Below are 20,717 nucleotides of genomic sequence, written 5' to 3'. Positions count from 1 at the left end.
TAAATAGACCGTCTGGCACCAAGTTTGAATTGGGCATATGCATCCATGTGTCTGAGCATGCCCACGCAAACGTGTGTGTTGGAACTGTCCCACGCGCGTGTCATCTTCTGATGCCGTCCTGACAGACTGTGAGAGGCCTATTGTTCCTGACAAAAAAAAATAATTGTGGAACTTCTTATCCAAGTGGCTGTGAACCTTAAAGTAGAACTTTAAGAATATAACACAAATTGTGGAACAGCCAGACTATGTCTCTTTTGCATTAAAGTTTCTTACCTGCCTGTCAACACCGTACAATGAGCCACCCACGTGCAGCTCTGTGTACAATTCATAATGTCATCTCAGACCGGCCAATGAAAACATTTGGCTATTAATTATGGTATATGCTTGGTATCAGTACAACCGTAGTGCACACGGGCCGAAAGTCGGCCGTTTCCTACCGAACCAACTGTTTTCGGCCCATGTGTATCCAGTCTCAGTGGGCATGGAGGGGGAGGGAGTGAGCTGTCATTTGTCCAGAGTGTAAACGCCCACATGTGCAAATCGCACATAGAGTCTATAGTCATGTGGGATGCACAGAGGAAATGAGCAGCTTAGAAGGGAACTGAAACTGGAGCATGCTCACTACATGTGGTAGCAGCTGGTATACACAATCTCAGGCTGCAGTGGGGACACAGACAAGGAAGGAGAGGCGGTGAACAGCAGGATCAACCAGCATGTCCTGACCGTTTGTATTAATGTGGATTTGATGACGCTTTAAACCCAAACCAAAAATCTAGTATATTGAAGCTTGCCAATCATTATATACAATATTCAAACTCCTTGACATTTTACACATTTTGTAATGTTGCAACCAAAAAGGTAAATTTTAAGTGATAGACCAACACAAAGTGACACATAATTGTGAAGTGGAAGAAAAATGATAAATGGTTTTCAATTTTTTTTTTTTTTACAAATAAATATCTGAAAAGTGTGGCATGCATTTTGTATTCAGCCCCCTTTAATCCGATACCCCTAACTAAAATATGGTGGAACCAATTGCCTTCAGAAATTGGTGCCTAATTAGTAAATAGAGTCCACCTGTGTGTAATTAAATTTCAGTATAACTACAGCTGTTCTGTGAAGCCCTCAGAGGGTTGTTGGAGAATCTTATTGAACAAATAGCATCATGAAGACCATGGAACACACCAGACAGCTCAGGGATAAAGTTGTGGAGAAGTTTAAAGCAGGGTTAGGTTATTAAAAAATACCCCAAGCTTTGACCATCTCATGGAGCACTGTTCAATCAATCATCCAAAAATGGAAAGAGTATGGCACAACTGCAAACTGCCTACCAAGACATGGCTGTCCACCTAAACTGACAGGCCGGGCAAGGAGAGCATTAATCAGAGAAGCAGCCATGAGGCCCATGGTAGCTCTGGAGGAACTGCAGAGATCCACAGCTCAGGTGGGAAAATCTGTCCACAGGACAAATAGTAGTTGTGCACTCCACAAATCTGGCCTTTATGGAAGAGTGGCAAGAAGAAAGCTGTAAGAAGTCTCATTTGCAGTTTGCGAGAAGCCATGTGGGTGACACAGCAACTATGAGGAAGAAGGTGCTCTGGCCAGATGAGACTAAAATTTAACTTTTTGGCCTTTTTGTTAGAGTCTGCAGAAGACTTGAAACTGGGGCGGAGGTTCTCTTCCAGCAGGACAATGACCCTAAACATATAGCCAGAGCTAGAATGGAATGGTGTAGATGAGGGCTCGACAAATCCCAGGTGCCAGGTCATAATTGCGATTAGAAAATGCTGCCTGGCGCCTGGGTTGTTGTCAGCCCCAGTGGCTAGCATGGGGGGGGGGGGCAACATTGCCAGGCATCCGGCAGGTGTTTTCTGATGCCGGGAGTGGGAAGTGAGGGTGGCACTGTGAATGGCGAGTTATGGCAGATACAGACGGGTCTATAGTGTAATAGGACTGGCGGAGCTGACAGGTTGGTCGGGGGAGGAGCGAACCCGCTTGTAGGAAGTGTCCCCTGTGCAGGTCTCTCCTCCCTTTCGCTGGGTGCAGGTTTATTGAGCTGTCCAGGGAGACTCCCTGCAGCAGAAACTGGCGGCTCTGAATGGACTTAGCAGTGAACTGGTTACCACCTTGCAGAGGATCCCCTGGGCGCTCCGGCTTCCCCCTTAGATGAGCTCTGAGTCAGGTCTGGATATCACACATCGGTGTCCCATCAGTGCAGCATCATCACCACACAGTGTAGAAGAAAAGTTACTTATTTGCAAAATTTTCAGACTTTTTTTTTTTTCATGTATTTAGCAAAATAAAATCCCATTAGTGATTAAATACCACCAGAAGAAAGCTCTATCTGTCTGAAAAAAAAATAATTTAATTTCGATACAGTGTAGCATGACCGCGCAATTGTCATTCAAAATGCGACAGCGCTGAAAATTGTCGTGGGCAGGAAGGGGGTGATCGTAATCAGTAGGCAAAAAAAAAAAAACTTTTTAGCTGGCTCCTAAGCAAATTTGTCAAGCCCTGGTTTGGATCAAAGCATATTCATGTGTTAGAATGGCCCAGTCAAAGTCCATACCTAAATCCAATTGAGAATCTGTGGCAAGACTTAAGGCTGCATTCACACCTGAGCGTTTCAAAGTCGTGCGTTTTTACCGCGGTATACCGCGTTTTTGACACTTTTTTACAGCGTTTTTACCACGATTTTGTTCAGTTCACCATTGTAAAAGGCAGAAAAACGCCTGTAATCTGCCCCAAAGAAGCTCATGTTCTTTTTTGAGTTCAGGGCATTTTTCAGGCATTTTGCTTAAGGTGACAAAACGGATGTGAACAGGTGCCATTAAAATGAATGGGATTTTGCTTGTTGGGCGGTTTTCATGCGTTTTTTCGGGCGTTTTACGAGCGTTTTATAGCTGAAAACGCTCAGATGTGAATGCAGCCTGAAAATTGCTGTTCACAGACACTTTCCATCCAATATGACAGAGCTTGAGCTATTTTGCAAAGAAGAATGGGCAAAAATTTCACACTCTAGATCAGTGTTTCTCAACTCCAGTCCTCAAGGTGCCCCAACAGGTCATGTTTTCAGACTTACCATTATTTTGCACAGGTGATTTGATCAGTTTCACTGCCTTTGGTAGTTACCACAGCTGTTTCATCTGAGAGAAATCCTGAAAACATGACCTGTTGGGGCGCCTTAAGGACTGGAGTTGAGAAACACTGCAGGTGTGCAAAGCTGGTAGAGACATACCTAAAAAGATTTCCAATTGTAACTGCAGCGAAAGGTGGTTCTACAAAGTATTGACTCGGGGGGCTGAATACAAATGCACCCCACACTTTTCAGATATTTCATTTAAAAAAAAAATTATTATAACCATTTATCATTTTCCTTCCCCTTCACAATTATGTGCCACTTTGTGTTGGTCTACCACATAAATCCCAATAAAATACATTTGCTTTTGGTTACCTGACAAAATGTGGAAAATTTCAAGGCTGCAAGCCGTTGGAATTTCCGGCAGACTACAAGTTAAATACCTCCTAAACGGCCCATGTTTAGGAGATATTTCCACTACCTATAGGTAAGCCTTATTCTAGGCTTACCTATAGGTAGAAGTCCAAAAAGTGGGTTTACAACCATTTTAATGTTTACTTGGTGAGTGCAAAAATATCCAGATTTTGCAGCATGTTTAAAAAGATTTTCATTGTACTCCTTCTTTAGTATAGAACGTTTGCATTGCAACAGTGCATTTAATTGGATCTCCACATTTTCTTCTCCCCCTTGGATAGACCACATTTATTCAGTAGTGAACTGGCTTCCTCTTTGAGGTAGTGTATTTTGGTGACATTCAGCTCATTATTATGTCCTCACCCGAAGCTGACCCGTCCCTTGGCTCCCGGGTGGAGGCACCACCATCTTCAGTAAGGGAACCAGGAAGTGAAGACTTGCGGCTTCACAGCCTGGTTCCCTACTGTGCATGCGTGAGTTGCACTGCACGTCCTGACTGGCCCCTGCTGTCTTCTGGGACCTGTGTGTCTCTTAGAAGACAGTCGGGGGGGGGGGGGGGGGGTTGGGGGATGGAAGAGGGGCCTGTCATGGCGTAGATGGCTGCAGATTCTGCGGAAGTGGGAGCAAATACCTGTATTAGATGGGTATCTGTTCCCCCCTGAAAGGTGCCAAATGTTACATCAGAAGGGGGGAGGAACACGATAAGCGGAAGTTCCATTTTTGGGTGGAACTCCGCTTTAAGCGAGGAGACCGTTTAAACATATTAGAAAGCAACAGAACTAACTGGGCTAAACACAATGATGGTTGGACCCCCTCCTACTAGTCTTCAGTTGGATGGAAACTTGGCTTGCGTCTTTAAAATAAAATGTGTCTGAGAATTTTATGCTGCTGATAGGGAAGTAACATTTAAACAGGAAGGAAAACTTGCTTAAAGACCTTTGTTTTGCAACTGTAAGCCAGCAGCCTAATATCACAAAGAACATGCTTTGCAGTGGAACCTCATCCAAAGTTAGGTAGAATGTGCAAGGATTTGAGCTTCTCTTAGATTTTCATTGTTTTTTTTTTTTTTTTTATCCCCACTATGGAGCATTGCCTTCAGTGTCTGTGTCCACTATTTGGAATGTGTGTGTGTGTGTGTGTGTGTGTGTGTGTGTGTATATATATATATATATATATATATTATATATTATATTATTATTACATGGTTTGTAAGATGGTCCTTGCAGGGTACGCAGCGGTGCCATTTTACTCTTTGTTACAGTTGCACATTATAAAGCTTCCACTGCATATGACAAGCTTCATTCTCTTGTTATTTAGCAGCTCTTGAGGGCTGTGGCAGAGAATTTACATCCTATGCATTAAGGTAAAAAACTTTATGCACGCAGCCACCCCCCTGCTCACCTGAGCCTGATCTCGATCCAAGCAGATTGCTATGGGGGCACTTTGTGGGGGTGATGGGGCCAGGAGCACCAGTGGGGGACCCTAATAGAGGAGGATTGGGGCTGGCAAAAACATTACACAGGGCATAGTTACATAGTCAGGTTGAAAAAAGACACACATCCATCTAGTTCAACCACAAAACATGTTTCTTAAAAAAAACAATCTAAAACCCTTGCAATCACTTCACGATGGTAAAATTGAGTGTGACCTTGACAGAAGAAAGTGTGGTCTGGTCAAAGGGATGTACATTGTTGCAAATCTCTTTGACCAGAGACTGCTCATGTTATACATCAACTTTTTTAGAATTTCTTTTCCTCTGAATAAATGATAACATTTTAGGGCAACTTCATGTATTAGCTTTTGGATAGAGCAAGGAAAGGCTTGTATCCTTGGCAGGGGTTCTAACCCTTCCATACTGGCGATTTTTTTTTTTTTTGCAGAATATTTTATTAAAAAGGAAAAAATGGCGTTCATAATGGTTGGCATTCAAATATTGTATTCTGATCAGCTCATTCTTTATAGTTATAGTTCTACGTCCCGATTAATCATTTCCCACATTGCTAAAAACCTGTGGTACCAAGGAGTGTTTGGTGGGAACACATTCAGCACATTATTCAGTTGAATATTTGATACTGGAAACTTTGTCACTTGCATTGATGGTTACTTTGTGCTGCCAGCCTACCTTTTTGCAGCCATGCTGCAATACCCATCCACGACCCATTTTCAATGCCCAAGATTTGACGGTATATGGCCCTGTCCATCGTCCCTTTGATGCGGTGAAGTTGTCCTGTCCCCTTAGCAGAAAAACACCCCTAAAGCATAATGTTTCCACCTCCATGTTTGATGGTGCGGGGGGTGTTCTTGTGGTCATAGGCAGCATTCCTCCTCCTCCAAACACGGCGAGTTGAGTTGATGCCAAAGAGCTCGATTTTGGTCTCATCTGACCACACCACTTTCACCCAGTTCTCTGAATCATTCAGATGTTCATTAGCAAACTTCAGACGGGGCTGAACATTTTTGTTGACTAGGGGACCTTGCGGGCGCTGCAGGATTTCAGTCCTTCGCAGCGTAGTGTGTTACCGATTCTTTTCTTGGTGACTATGGTTCCATCTGCCTTGAGATCATTGACAAGATTCTCCTGTGTAGTTCTGGGCTGATTCCTCATGCCCCGTACACATGATCGGACATTCCGACAACAAAATCCATGGATTTTTTCTGACGGATGTTGGCTCAAACTTGTCTTGCAAACACACGGTCACACAAATCTTGTCGGAAATTACAAACATCAAGAACGTGGTGACGTACGTGTTGTACGATGAGCCGAGAAAAATTAAGTTCATTAGGCAGTGCGGCTCTTCAGCTTGATTGCGAGCATGCGTGGAACTTTTATGAAAATGTGTAGGCCATAGACAGACAATAGGAGATATTGGCCCACCCCCATACTACTGGAACAGGTGCTGAGACTCGCTGGAGTGCTCGTCTAACACTGACAGCAATGCGTGTGTGATATTTCTTCAGATAGTGCTAATGATCGGGCTTCACTTGTTAGGTGATTTGCCAGCTAATTGGACAATTTCCCCATTTGATAGTGTTTTCTGCTGCCTATTCTATCTCTGGGTGTTCAATATTGCTCGCTAGCACAGAAGAAATGCCCGGGGGTCTCGGCTCTTGATTGGATAGATTGATAGCAGTGCAGCCATTCGCTCTCGCTGCTGTCAGTCAAATGCATTGACAAGGGGGGGCGCCGAGTCCTACATTCTGCGTCTTTGGACGCAAATGCTGGACTAGCCTACCCCCCCACCAAGGAGTAAGAGAAGGCATAAAAATAGAGAATACATGGAAGTGAGAGGAAAAGAGGAGGAGGAACAAAGAAAAAGGGAGAGAAAGAATAAGAGAAAACAAGAAAGACAGCTAGAGAGAGGGATGGGGAAAAAAAACAAGAAATTAGGATAGAGAGCGATAAAGGGGAAAGAAAGGAGAACAAAGAGAGTGGTACATCCTAAAATGTACCATAAAGGGTTTTAATACAGTACGAGTGGAAGGGACTCAGGGAGCGCTAAATGTCCGTGGGTTAGGGGTGCAAATTACTTGTCTTGCCTTGGGTGCTGACAACCCATGCTACAAAAATAATTTTTCGTAGGGGTCCCCACAACTTGGGAAATTTTATCAAGTGGTCACGGCACTAGGGGGTTGAGAAACACTGTCCTAGGGGGTTATACGATGCGGGGAGGAGCTGATAGCACCGCCAAGGGACCCCAGAAGAGGATGATCAGGGCCACTCTGTGCAAAATGAACTGCACACCGGAGGTAAGTATGACATGTTTGTTATTTAAAAAAAACAAAAACAAAGCTTTACAATCACTTTAAAGTCTAGAGACTCTGATGGCCACTCCAGAACCTTCATATAAATCTTTTATATTAAAGTAGCATTAAAGGCTGATCCTTTTTTGCATGGATATATTAATTTAAATACAATGCACAATACTGGTAAACCTTTACTTTAAATGGAATTTAAATTCTTTATATTACCTCCAGTCTATCAGCCTCCAGCTTCTGTGTTCAGATGCTGATCTTCGCTGCACAGGGCCCTGTGCAATGGTTTTGCACACAGCAGCCTTGATTCTCTCCTCTTCTGGGGCTCCCCCACTGGTGCTTCTGGCTTCTACTGCCTTCAGAGTGCCCCTATAGCAAGCCACAAAGTATAGTATAGAGTGCCCCTATAGCAAGGAAAAAATGTATGCCTTTTGAATCTCTCACTTCCTTCTGCTTAGGACTACATGTTCCACGAGGCATTGCTCCTCACATTCACAAGTTCTCAGGCACTTACTGACATGTATGGACAGAGTACTGAGCTATATGTGGGTGTGTATTCTGTATGCAGGCCAACTCGTTGGCTTACCAACTAATCGATTATGAAAATAGTTGACAACTATTTTCATAATCGATTATGTCGCTTAGTTGTTTCAGTGCTGTCATTGTCCACTTCTGTTCTTAATTAAGATGGTAATCCATAGTAATAGTGTGTATCCAGTGCTGAAGTGAGAGCATGCAGATGTGGCTGGAGAAAGCTGGAAATTGGCAGCCCTAAAGCCGGGTACGCACGGCCGAATGTCGGTTAAAAAAAAAAAAACACCGTTGTTTGGCCTGTGTGTCTGCCGGTTTGGCCAGCTTCTGTTCTGTTGGACGAGCATGCCGGAAAACCAGCAGCCAACCGACTCTGGATCAGCACTCTCAGCCAATGGTGGAGAGTTCTGAAGGGGGGGGGAGCCATCCCCTTGTCAGAACACAATAACACAATAGCTCAGCGGGGGAGATCACTCTACCAATGTACAGCAGCTCTGACCAGAGCTGTCAGTTGCTGGTTGCACGAAAAAAAACTGTTATGCCGCGTACACATGAGTGGACTTTACGGCAGACTTTGCCCGGCGGACTGGATTTCGTCTGACAATTCGATCGTGTGTGGGCTCCAGCGGACTTTGTTTTCTCAAAAGTTGGACGGACTTAGATTTGAAACATGTTTCAAATCTATCCGACGGACTTGAGTCCGGTCGAAAAGTCCGCTCGTCTGTATGCTAGTTCGACGGACAAAAAGCCACGCTAGGGCAGCTGTTGGCTACTGGCTATGAACTTCCTTATTTTAGTCCGGTTGTACGTCATCACGTACGAATTCGACGGACTTTGGTTGATCGTGTGTAGGCAAGTCCTTTCATTCAGAAAGTCCATCGTAAAGTCCATCATAAAGTCCGCTCGTGTGTACGCGGCATTAGTGTGTACCATGCTTAATATACAAAAACAAGGTGAAAATAGCATTTTATAAAACATCTTATTTGTTTTTTAAAACATTTACTGTGTAAAAGCTAAAATGGAGAAGTAGTCTTGTACCTTTGGGGCATTATTAGAGTTTAGTCTAATCCTTTTACCAAGCACAAGCAATACAGATGTTTGTCTAATTCTGGATCTTAAGTTGCCCATGAACCTTTTTACAAAAGAAGTTCCAGATTGCCACTATTAGACACTTTTCACACTGAGCCGCTTTACAGGCGCTATAGCGCTAAAAATATCGCCTGTAAAGCGCCTCTCCTTTCACTCCAATGTGAAAGCTCGAGTGCTTTCACACTGGAGCGGTGCACTGGCAGGATGCTAAAAAAAAGTCCTGCAAGCCGCATCTTTGAGGCGCTGCAGGAGCGGTGTATACAATGTTCCTAAAGCGCCCCTGCAGCGGCGCTTTGTGGGTGCTTTTAACCCTTTTTCGGCCTAAGGGGTTAAAAGCGCCCCGCTAGCGGCTGAAAAACGACAGTAAAGCGCTGCTAAAAATAGCGGCGCTTTACCACCGACGGCCGCCGCTGCCAGTGTGAAAGTGCCCTTATGCATAGGCCTTATAAACACTCTTCTTTCAGGGTGCATCATTCCATGTGAAAGGTCTTCTTTAGGTGATGCAAGTCTCTCAGTCTTTAGGAGCTAAACTTTGTACAGTCGCGTATGAATTGTGATTTTAAATGATACCCCAATGCACCACAATGTGCAACAATACAAGTCAAATTTGATTCATCCCCCGCAATGGGATGAATCTTCCAAGTTCATACATCAAAGGAAGAGGCAATTTGATTGTTTTGACAGTTTAGAACAGCCTTTCTTAAACAGGGTTACTTTGGAGCCCAGGTTTTCCTCCAAAGGTTGATAGGGATTTTTTGAGCAATGAGCAACTTCTGCCTCGGATGTGAACCCACTGACATTAATGATCTTTTTAGCTATCTATAAGGGGGGATTCTTCTATGTCAGTAAACAGATCATAGAGAGGTATGGGCTGAAAGCCGGAGGACGTGTGCAGGAGCCCACTTTGCACCCATGATCTATTGATTGCGGGTGCAGTGCTTTCCAGGCTTCTGTTGGAAAAAATAATAAATGCACATTTTGTTTCTGCAAAAATATGTGCATTTATTATTTTTCTGTAAAGGTGAACTTATTCTTTAAAAACTTTGAGAAAAGCTAGTTTAGACAATTACAGGCGCTGCAGATATAATTGGACATTTAAGTGTAGTGATCTTGGCTTCTAATAAATTCCCCACCCTCTTGGGTGCAGGCAGCTGTGCTAAATATTTGAATTCCTCATAGTTAGTGATCTTCACCGTGCAGCCCTGCTGTTCAGGTTTTTTTTGTTTTTCATCAAAGGGAACTTGCCTTTACTAACATAAAATCTGAACTCCAGGCCTATTTTAACAAAACAAAAAAACGTTTAATTCTAACGCTTCATGCACACTGGGTGTTTTTACAGCTGCTATTTTGGGTATCGGGCATTTTTTTTTTTTTTTTTTTTACAGCCAGTAAACTCCCTAGCATGATATCCTCTATGCAAACATAAGCTTTTATCAGTGTTTTTTTTTTTTTGCAGGCTTTTTTAAGGCTGGGAAACCCCCCCAGAACTAGTGCATTTGTATAGGAGTTTTTCAGCTGTAAAAACGCTCTAACACTGAAAAACGCGGGTATCTGGTATTTATGAATGTTTTTGAACCGCAAGCTTTTGTGGGAGTGTCAGTTTTGCTAAAATAAATGCAAATGCGGCAAAATGTTGCACAACCCGCATTTTTAAGGCAGCATTCTACAGCTAACACTACTGGTGTTTTTATAATGTCCAGTATGCATGAGGCTTAATTGCAATGAGTGAATATGCCTGCATTTAATTAGGTTTCAGCGTCTTGTCCTCCCATATAGAGAATATATGAATTGGGAGAGGGAGAGTAGGCACAGGAACCAATAAGGTGGCTGCAGTACATATGAACTTGTGGGGGGGACATGCTCACAACAGTAGAGAACATAGTGATGAGCGCTCATCACTGAGCTGTTGTTCCTTGCAGTCCAGCCAGAGACTAGAGATAGGGAAGGTGACCAGTCTGCATTCCAGAACTGCAGTAGAGCTATGCCAACCTGGCTGTGCTGCCTGGCCACACTGCATCTATCTCAAGTAGGGATGGAAAGAAATCTAAATTATTTTGTACATAAAATAGCTAGCTGTATGCCTAGAGATCATCTTTAAACTACAATACGCCTTTTGAAGCAATTATTATATTCATTTTTTCAGCCAAAGGAGAAGCCTTCCTTTAAGCGCTGATCTTTGCATTTAGTCGCTTTTAAATACAGCCCCTCCTTCTTTAATCCTGTGCACTCTCATGTCTTGTCTGTGCCCACGCAGATCTGCACTTTGTTCTTCATGGTTGTATCATTCCCTGTGGCTGCGCTGGGGGTTTTATCTTGTCACAACAAGTAAATTTAGTGGCTTTGGAACAATAGCGCAGCTGCCCAAGGAGTTTCTGTTCCTCATCTCACCAGGCACAGTTGGGTGTAAAAGCAGGGGAGGGGGAATGGGCTCACTTGGCTTTAACACATTCCCTTCTAAAATTTTAATAGAGACCTTATGAAGTCATAAGGCATGAATAATTGTGTCATACCATTTGAGTCTAGAGACTATAACTGGTGGTTATTGGTTTGTTACTTATTGTAGAATGACAGTTATCATTTTGTTTGCTTCATAACAATATACGTGTATTTATTGGCTGTACCAGACAAATTACATTAAGTGACGTGAAAAGAAATTGCTCTAGCCATAGTTATGACAATTAAATCAAAGGAGTTTGAGGATAGTCTCAAATGCATTTTTCAGTCTGTTAACAAAGTAAAGTATAGGTCACCTTCCTCTTTCTGCAAAAAAGTATTGCATCATTTGAGCTGCTTGGAAGCAATTTAATGTCTAATTTTCTCTCACAAACAGATGTTTCTTTGTTATGTACGTGCATAAGCTGGTGTATGCCAATGCCTCTATATCATGTCTCCAGGAAACTAAACCAGGATATTTCTCCTCTTATTAATTACTTTAAATATTTACCTTTTTTTAATAAGCATTTTTAGAGTGTAAGAGAGGAATTCCTGCAAGTTCGAGGGTTTTTTTTTTTTTGCCAGGAATAAAATAAGAACCTCTAAGTTTCCAAAAATGGTGAATACATTTTAAATGGCAACAAAAATTGCAAATAGTTATTGACATGACATTTGTGATTTTGCCATTCATCCTTCTTTTTTATTTATTTATTTTTTGCAGTTCGGTTTTTTCAGCATGGCGTAAATCCCCTTGGTTTACCCAGGCAAGCAATATAGAGATTTACAGTACTTCAACGTTAATACATCTATATGTAGTTATAAATATTTTTAATCAGTTTACCTAATTTCTGAAAAATGGATATAATAATAAATACTTGCACAAGTTCAGCACTTGAATATCTAACCACTGTTCAATAGAATAAATGGGCTTAAAACCAGTGATGCTTGCAAATGACATCAAAAAGCAGAACATGGAGAGACATGTTGTAAAGGTTCCTTTTTATTGTTTTTAGTGTAGGGTTCCATGGGCACTGGATGCAAAAGAAAAACATCCTGCTCTGCCAGGAACTTTTTCCCAGCTGACAGTGTAGGGAAGTGCAGTCAGCCAACACAGCCACTAATTTACTTTCACTGTTCAGGCCAGTATGAAGTCGCACAAAGGTTGGCAAACATTGAACTGCGTATTGTGCCATTTAGGTCAGTTATTTTTATTAACATATGCATTTAAATATGTGCTTTTGTGTAAAAATCAAATTCATTTACAAAACTGACTTTTTTTGTGTATTGTATGTCAGGGCAAAATATTTTTTTTTAAAAAGTACTCTCTGCAATCTGTTCTTGCATGTTTTATTCTCTTAAAGACCCCTGTAAGTACAAACAATAAATAGCCACTGATGAGGACTTTGGATGCACTAAGTCCTTTTGTGTATTTGCAATTCTTGCTGATACCTTTTATTAGGATTGCTAAATAAAATAATATTTTGTTTTATATATTTATGTGTTGATGTGTTTCATAACTATATATGGTTTCCTGGGTGAAAGATTTGATAGTATCACACATTCTCACATCTCTAAGGTTTTCAATGGGATTATGCTCTCAGGGCATTATATCTGGAGTACCGCTTAGATTCCACCTCTTATGTGCAGTGGTGTCAGCCCTGTCACTAAACTGCTCAACCACTCCCACTGTCCAATCTCTGCACTTCTCTTACAAGACAACAATAACTCTGTAGTCCAAGATAAAAACTAGGGGGTCTAATCAGACAGTCTTTCTGCTGCTCGGTTCTTCTGTTATTACCATGATAATGTCTGAAAAGCTCTCTGACAACCGAGATAAAACCAGCCTGAAATTTGTGTCGGGGATGGTGCGTAGAAATAGATTAGCAGACAGATGGTCTGTTCACAGCACAGTTCTGTACATTTCTTCCTTCCTCTGCCTATGCGGAGAGGTGGTGTGTGCCTTTCCTCCAATCAGCTGTCACACAGTGTATGCCAAGGATCCACACCCAGTGGTGGAACAGAAAGAGAAAATTCTAACACGATGTACACTTTCTTAACAGTCTAGAAAGTTGAAGACCACACATATACAATTAAAACTCATGTAGGGAGATTTGTTTCATCCCTGTGTATCATCTAAGGCTGTTAACTTCAGTGAGTATATGTGAGGGTTTTTTCATAAGATAACACGGTAAGTGTGGACAGTACATCTGTGAATTTCTGACATAAAGGCATTTATTGCATTTATTGAACAGATATAACAATACACTTTTTAATGGTATATTTAGCAGATCAAAATGTAGCAAATAATAGAGGTTCATTGCTGGCATTTACATACATTTTAAATGTAAAAAATCATTTAACATAAACTGGCATTGAGTAAAGAATTAAAGTGGTGTTAAACCCAAAAGCAAACATGTATTATATCGCAGCTTACCAGTTCTTAGATGTGGTACCTACATTAGATATTAAAGGCTGTCTTTCATTTATTTTTTACCTGATCATCTGACCAGTAGGTCTGTTATTTTTCAACAGAACAAGCTGTCCTCCAGATGTAGCAGTTAGATGGTTGAGACAAACTATTTACCACTTACAAGGGTGCTTACAATGATCAGCTTTTATTTATAGAAAACCTTTGGTTTTTGGTTTAATATCACTTTAATTAACCTCCTAAATTAGCTAACTGATTGATACAGGACAATTCAGATGGTACAATCTTGAACGTCACTCTGGGGAAATGTTCATTCACTGTCAAGTGTGGCTTAGTGCTCAAATTTTGTATAGGCCAGCTCAGTACCACAATTTTGCTTATTTTTAGCCAGTCTGTTATTGACTTGTCTTTGAAGTTGCTCTTCAGCATCGACTCATGTTCTGATGGCTGGATATACTTTGTAACAGACAGAGCCCTGTCTCCAAAAGCCACAGTGCGGTTTGTCCCTAGGATCCTGCTTACAGTTGTGCTCATAAGTTTACATACCCTGGCAGAATTTATGATTTCTTGGCCATATTTCAGAGAATATGAATGATAACACAAAAATGTTTTTCACTCATGGTTAGTGTTTGGCTGAAGCCATTTATTAATCAACTGTGTTAACTACAGTGGAACCTCGGATTGCGAGTAACACAGTTAACGAGCGATTTTGCAATACGAGCATTGTATTTAAAAAAAAATCCTAACTAAAGGCCCTAAAGGCCTGAGGACAGCAGAGCTGTCCTCGGGCCTTTCCGGCTGTGGCCTCCGACCACATGCAGTATTGCATGCCATTGAAGTCCATGCGGAACAAATTATTTTTGTTTCCATTGACTTCAGTGGGCAAAACTCGCTTTGATATGCGAGTACTTTGGATTACGAACATTCTCCTGGAACGGATTATGCTCGTAATCCGAGGTTCCACTGTATTTTTAAATCCTAATCACAACAGAAACTACCCAAATGACCCTAATCAAAAGTTTACATTCCCTGGTGATTTTGGCCTGATAATATGAAGACAAGTTGACACAAAGGAGTTTGAATGGCTATTAAAGGTAACCATCCTCACCTGTGATCAGTTTGCTTGTAATTAGTGTGTGTGTATAAAAGGTCATTGAGTTTCTGGACTCATGACAGACCCTTGCATCTTTCATCCTGTGCTGCACTGACGTTCCTGGATTCTGAGTCATGGGGAAAGCAAAAGAATAGTCAAAGCTTCTGTGGGAAAAGGCAGCTGAACTGTATATAACAGGAAAGGGATATAAAAAGATATCCAGGTGTCAGAAACCATGAAATCAGACCGAGACAGAGGTACAGTTAAATCATACTTGTTTAATAATAAAAGTAAAAAGAACAAACATAGTCAAAAAATAGCCAAAGTTCAGTAACCGAAACGGATAGTTAGCCAAGCCAGAAGTCAGGGATCAAAGTAGTGGAACAGCAAGCAGGATCAAGAGCCAGAAGGTATGTCAGCAAAGCCAGTCTTTAAACAGGAACACAGGAGATGTTTCTTGTGATGTCGACCAAGGCGAAGGCAGAGCTCCTCTGGACTGGATGGCTTAAGTAGGCAGGAATGACGAGCAGGATATCAACAACAGCTGAGTAACTGTGGAGAGAGATGGGAGCTGGCAATTAGCTGACAGCTGAGCGGCCAGCTCAAAGAAGGAAGGGCTGAGCCCAGCCCTGACACCAAGGAATTGAGAATGCCAATCAGCAGTGTTCAAACTCTAATCAAGAAGTGGAAAATGAAGGGTTCTGTTGAAACCAAACCACGGTCAGGTAGACCAACTTAAAAATTTCAGCCACAACTGCCAGGAAAATGGTTCGGGCTGCCAAGAAAAACCCACAAATAACTTCAGGTGAAATACCGGACTCTCTGAAAACATGTGGTGTGGCTGTTTCAAGAAGCACAATAAGGAGGCACTTAAGAAAGATGGGCTGCATGGTCGAGTCACCAGAAGAAAGCCATTACTATGCAAATGCCACAAAGTATCCCGCTTACAATAGCCAAACAGCACAGAGACAAGCCTCAAACCTTCTGGCACAAAATCATTTGGAGTGATGAGACCAAAATGTAGCTTTTTGGCCACAACCATAAACGCTACATTTGGAGAGGACTCAACAAGGCCTATGATGAAAGGTACACCATTCCTACTATGAAACACTACTATGAGGTCAATCGCCGATGATTTGGGGATGTGTGAGCTACAACGCACAGGAAATTTGGCTAAAGTTAATGGCAAGATGAATGCAGTATGTTATCAAAAAATACTGGAGAAACATTTGCATTCATCAGCCAGGAAGCTGCGCATGGGACGTACTTGGACATTCCAACATTGACAATGATCCAAAACACAAGGCCAAGTCGACCTGTCATTGGCTACAGCAGAATAAAGTGAAGGTTCTGGAGTGGCCATTTCAGTCTCCTGACCTCAATATCATTGAGCCACTCTGGGGAGATCTCAAACGTGCAGTTCATGCAAGACAGCCCAAGAATTTCCAGGAACTGGAGGCTTTTTGCCAAGAGGAATGGGCAGCTTTACCATCTGAGAAGATAAAGAGCCTCATCCACAAATAACACAAAAGACTTCAAGCTGTCATTGATGTTAAAGGGGGTAATAGACAGTATTAAAAACTGGGGTATATAAACTTTTGATCAGGGTCATTTGGGTAGTTTCTGTTGTGATTATGATTTAAAAAAGTAAACACAAAAGTAAACACTAACCATGAGTGAAAAAGTTTTTGTGTTATCATATTCTCTGAAAAATGGCCAAGAAATCATAAATTCTGCCATGGTATGTAAACTTATGAGTACAACTGTATGGGAGATGATCTGCTGCGGTCATTCTGGGCTAAAGGTTTTACCTGGGCCCTGTTTGTTGCATCCCCTGGGCTCTAATGGAGTACTGACTAGCGGCAAACGGCTTAGGTGTGCATGATTTTTTTTTTTTTTTTTTTAACTTGGAGCCATTTTGAGTGTGTACCAAGTGCCTACATTTCTCCCAGGTACCACTAAGGCCACCACAATATTGTCCCCCAAGCCTACTGAGCATGCACATCTTTGATCTTGTTGCACAGCGTTGCTTTGGCTAGAATTGTGTTTTCAGCTTTAGGAGTTTTAAAGTTGTTTACATAATCATGTGACATTGGTTTAGCTCTCATTTCCTAACAAAGATCTTGCTATTTTTGTCCTGTATTTTAAATGCCAGTGATGACTTCACATAGTGTGTGTAAGCTTTGTCCCAGCATTACTAGCCAGCAGGCTGAACAATAAATAAACACATACAGATCGCTGTACTAACACTAGGGATGTTAGTGCTTTAGTTTACCCCCCCCCCCAGTCAGAACACACTGATCAATGCTTTTTGCCAGTGGCTGCGAGTGCTAATTGAATGCTGGTCTTCTAGTACGCTTGTTCTACAGAAGCCGGTCGCAATACTGTCTTACTGTACACAGGTGCCAAAAGTTAGCTGGTTCCGGCGAGCTGAAATTTTATGTTGCGTACACCAAGTTTTTGGAACCTTTTTAAATACTGTATGATGAGAAAGTAAATCGCTAATATTTTGTCTTTCAGGTGCTGGAGAATCTGGTAAAAGCACAATTGTGAAGCAAATGAAGTAAGTTCAGGTTCTGCAATTCACTGCATGGATGACATGGACTATTTTTTATGCAGTTTTGTCCATAGAATCTTCCTTATCAGCAGCATCAGTAGTTCTGCTGCTTAAGCCTGAACCTGGCTGCCTTGCAGGCCCCTTGTACCCACACTTGATTTTGTGTCAGGTCAGTTTGTGCACTATTAATGGAACAATCTGCTCACAGACATTCAATATGCCCCTTGATACCATCTACAGCAGATCATAGTTCTGACCCTATGGGACTTTTATCTCTGAGTTCCTTCTCTATCCCTATCTCTTATTCACTCTTCACAGCCTCCTCCTGTAGAGTTTTTGTAATTAATAAAGTTCCTGATGACTCAGATATACAAACATATTGTTTTCAATCTGATTGACTTTGGACACTCTGCTATGCATCTAGAAGATTAACCTGATGTACTATGTATACTGGGTCTAAAAGACCCTGCATTTCTTGCATTGCATTCAAATCTCTCCTGGCTTTGATGGCTGGGGAAACTGTTATTGGGATCTCGAAAGTGGAATCATACACGTCGCTTTCGGGTCAGGAACACATCCCCTCTACCTGGCCGGTCTGGGGGTGTGTGGAAGCATTCTGGTGGCAGGGCTAAATGTTAAAAAAAAAAAAACCTGTCTTCTTCGCACCTAGAACTGCATGTCCCAGGCATTGGGCGATATGTATTGTGCATCCCTGCAGTGAGAGGTCACAACCTGGGTCCTCTTGCACCCAAACAACTTACCATCCTCTACAGTCCTTCTCTGCTCCATTACAAAGCCAAGCTCCCCCTATGACAAAATTGTGAATTAACAACACCGAAGCAAACTGCCGCCCAGGGCGGGAAGTATACAGTAAGATAAGCAACCAAACCAATGGTAAAAGAAATGCAATTACAAAGAATTCAGTATATAGACCAGAGCTTGTAGCATGCCACAATCAATCATAGCAAGGTGAAGAAAGCATAGCTGGCCTAGGAAAGTGAAGGGTACAAATACTCAATCTATTGGGACCATATAGAGTTAAAATTTTCACATAGAGTTCCTGAGATAATAGGTACAGTGCCTTGAAAAAGTATTCATACCCCTTGAAATATTCCACATTTTGTCATGTTACAACCAAAAACAAATGTATTTTATTTATCGACCAACAACCAACACAAAGTGGCACATAGTTGTGACGTGGAAAGAAAATGATAAATGCTTTTCAAAATTGTTTACAAATAAATATCTAAAGCGTGTGGCATGCATTTGTATTCAGCCCCCCTGAGTCAAAACTTTGTAGAACCACCTTTTGCTGCAATTACAGCTTTAAGTCTTTTTGGAATGTATCTGCCAGCTTTGCACATCTTTTCAAGTTTTGCCACAGATTCTCAATTGGATTTAGGTCTGGACTATGACTGGGCCATTCTAACCCATGAATATGCTTTTATCTAAACCATTCCACTGTAGCTCTGGCTGTATGTTTAGGGTCATTGTCCTGCTGAAAGGTGAACCTCCACCCCAGTCTCAAGTCTTTTGCTGACTCTAACAGGTTTTCTTCTAAGATTACCCTGCATTTGGCTCCATGTGAAAAATTTCAAGAGGTATGAATACTTTTTCAAGGCTCTGTATGTTTTTCATAGGAGATATGTTTGTACTCGGAGTCTCTTACAGACAGTCCAGGAAAGGTAAGGGAGAAAGGTGGGAAAAGTGACCTAGGGTGTGCAAAAATAAAGACAATAGGATGAGAGAGGAAAAGGAGGTTTATTTGAAAACAACTGCATTACAGATTAATCAGCCAAGTGTGCAAATGCGTGAGACATCTCAACGTGTGGAGCCGGGAAATACCTGGAGTAGCATGACGAAGTCCACCTAATCTAACTTCTTATTGACGTGAACGGGGACCACAGAAGCAGCTCCCATCCTGAAAGAATGGTGGGAGTATGATTTGGGGTCCAAACCTAGGTTCAACAGGAGGGTGCGGCAATGTTTGACAACTTGTGCTGTAGTGAGGGGGGACACTAGGGAATGGTAAGAGTGGACTATTCCTGGGTTTGTCCACTGTCTGTGCCATTAGTTGGCCTAGAACTGTTACTGGGCACCAAGCAGTACTGGTCTCAAAAAACCTAATTTCTTTATCGTACATCATGGGACACAGAGCACCATATAATCACTATGTGGGTATATAGGCACCTTCAGGTGATGGACACTGGTATACCCAATACAGGACGTTCACTCCCTATATAACCCCTCCTCCTACCAGGAGTACCTCAGTTTTTTCGCCAGTGTCTAAGGTGTTGGTCACGAGTGAAGATGTGCTCTGAGGAGCTCCAGGAGGGATCCATGCTGGATAGCCTCCACAGACCAGATCCATCCAAAGTGCCACTGAGGCCAAGATGCATGGTACCCGGGCCTCGTATATGAAGCATGAGGTTTTGCCTGTAACGCCTCTCTTTGCAAGGCAGGACCCAGGGCTTTTTGGTCAAGCTCACATTACCTAAAATTTTTCCCGAGGGGTGCTGTACAGGTCCAAGTTAGTGGAGCCTCGATAAAAAGGGACCCAGTCCTTGAAGGTTTGCTAAACACAGCCCGCCGTGATGGGTGAAGTTTGGATCTGTCTGACTTCAGCAGTATCCTGCGGCGAGGATAAGGTAAGGGAAGAAGACTAGGAACTGTAAAAAGTTCACCTATGGTTTTTTTTCTTCCATAAAAGGGTAAAATGTTGTCATGCCTTAAAGTCTCCACTAGAGGGAGTAAATGCACATACCTTAGTACGTCGCTTCTCAGTTAGCTCAGTGTCTCAGCTAACAGCATGTGTTTGGTCTCAGCAAGCCAGGGGGGATTCCTCATCCAGAGAACAGCATGTTTGCTTTCCTCCTGGGGGAAGGGAGGTACAACAACAGTATGTTTGCTTATCCCCACAGAAGCTCAACTTTTTTTTTTAAAACCTGCCTCTCCAGCCCTCCCTTCCTCCCCTCTCGCTGGGTCTCCAACAATCAAAGCAGCGATGCCGTTCGCACGCGTGGACTATGGCTAGTTTAAACAGAGGGGAGGACGTGTTTAATGACAGGGGCGTGGCTTAAGGCGCGGCGCCGTGTGCAGGACGTAAGTCCACGAGGAGCACAGCGTAGGCGCTGGGGATAAACAGACAGGCACAGACGCTTTCCAGTTAACAGCTGCAGTCTGGCACACAGGAGTGCTGGGGGCACATAAGGATGCATACAGGCATTTCCAGTACAGGAAATAACATTTATACTCAGCACCAAAGCTGAACATTATTACCAGCATTGTTTTTGCTAGACTATTGCTCAGCGAGTTGTGCATTTACTTAGTGCCTTTGCTT

General features: G+C 42.3%; 1 protein-coding gene across 1 annotated transcript in view; it reads left to right on the top strand.

Moving 5' to 3' along the window:
* Nucleotides 1-20,717, top strand: part of GNAI3 (G protein subunit alpha i3) — a 102,236-nt gene that overhangs the window by 7,732 nt on the left and 73,787 nt on the right. The window contains exon 2 of the mRNA XM_073615894.1: nt 17,341-17,383. Within this exon, the coding sequence (XP_073471995.1) occupies nt 17,341-17,383 (43 nt within the window). The remainder of the gene's footprint in view (nt 1-17,340; nt 17,384-20,717) is intronic.

Source organism: Aquarana catesbeiana, linkage group LG02, assembly GCF_042186555.1.
Source record: "Aquarana catesbeiana isolate 2022-GZ linkage group LG02, ASM4218655v1, whole genome shotgun sequence".
NCBI lineage: Eukaryota > Metazoa > Chordata > Amphibia > Anura > Ranidae > Aquarana > Aquarana catesbeiana.
This window is presented reverse-complemented; position numbering and strand designations above follow the sequence as displayed.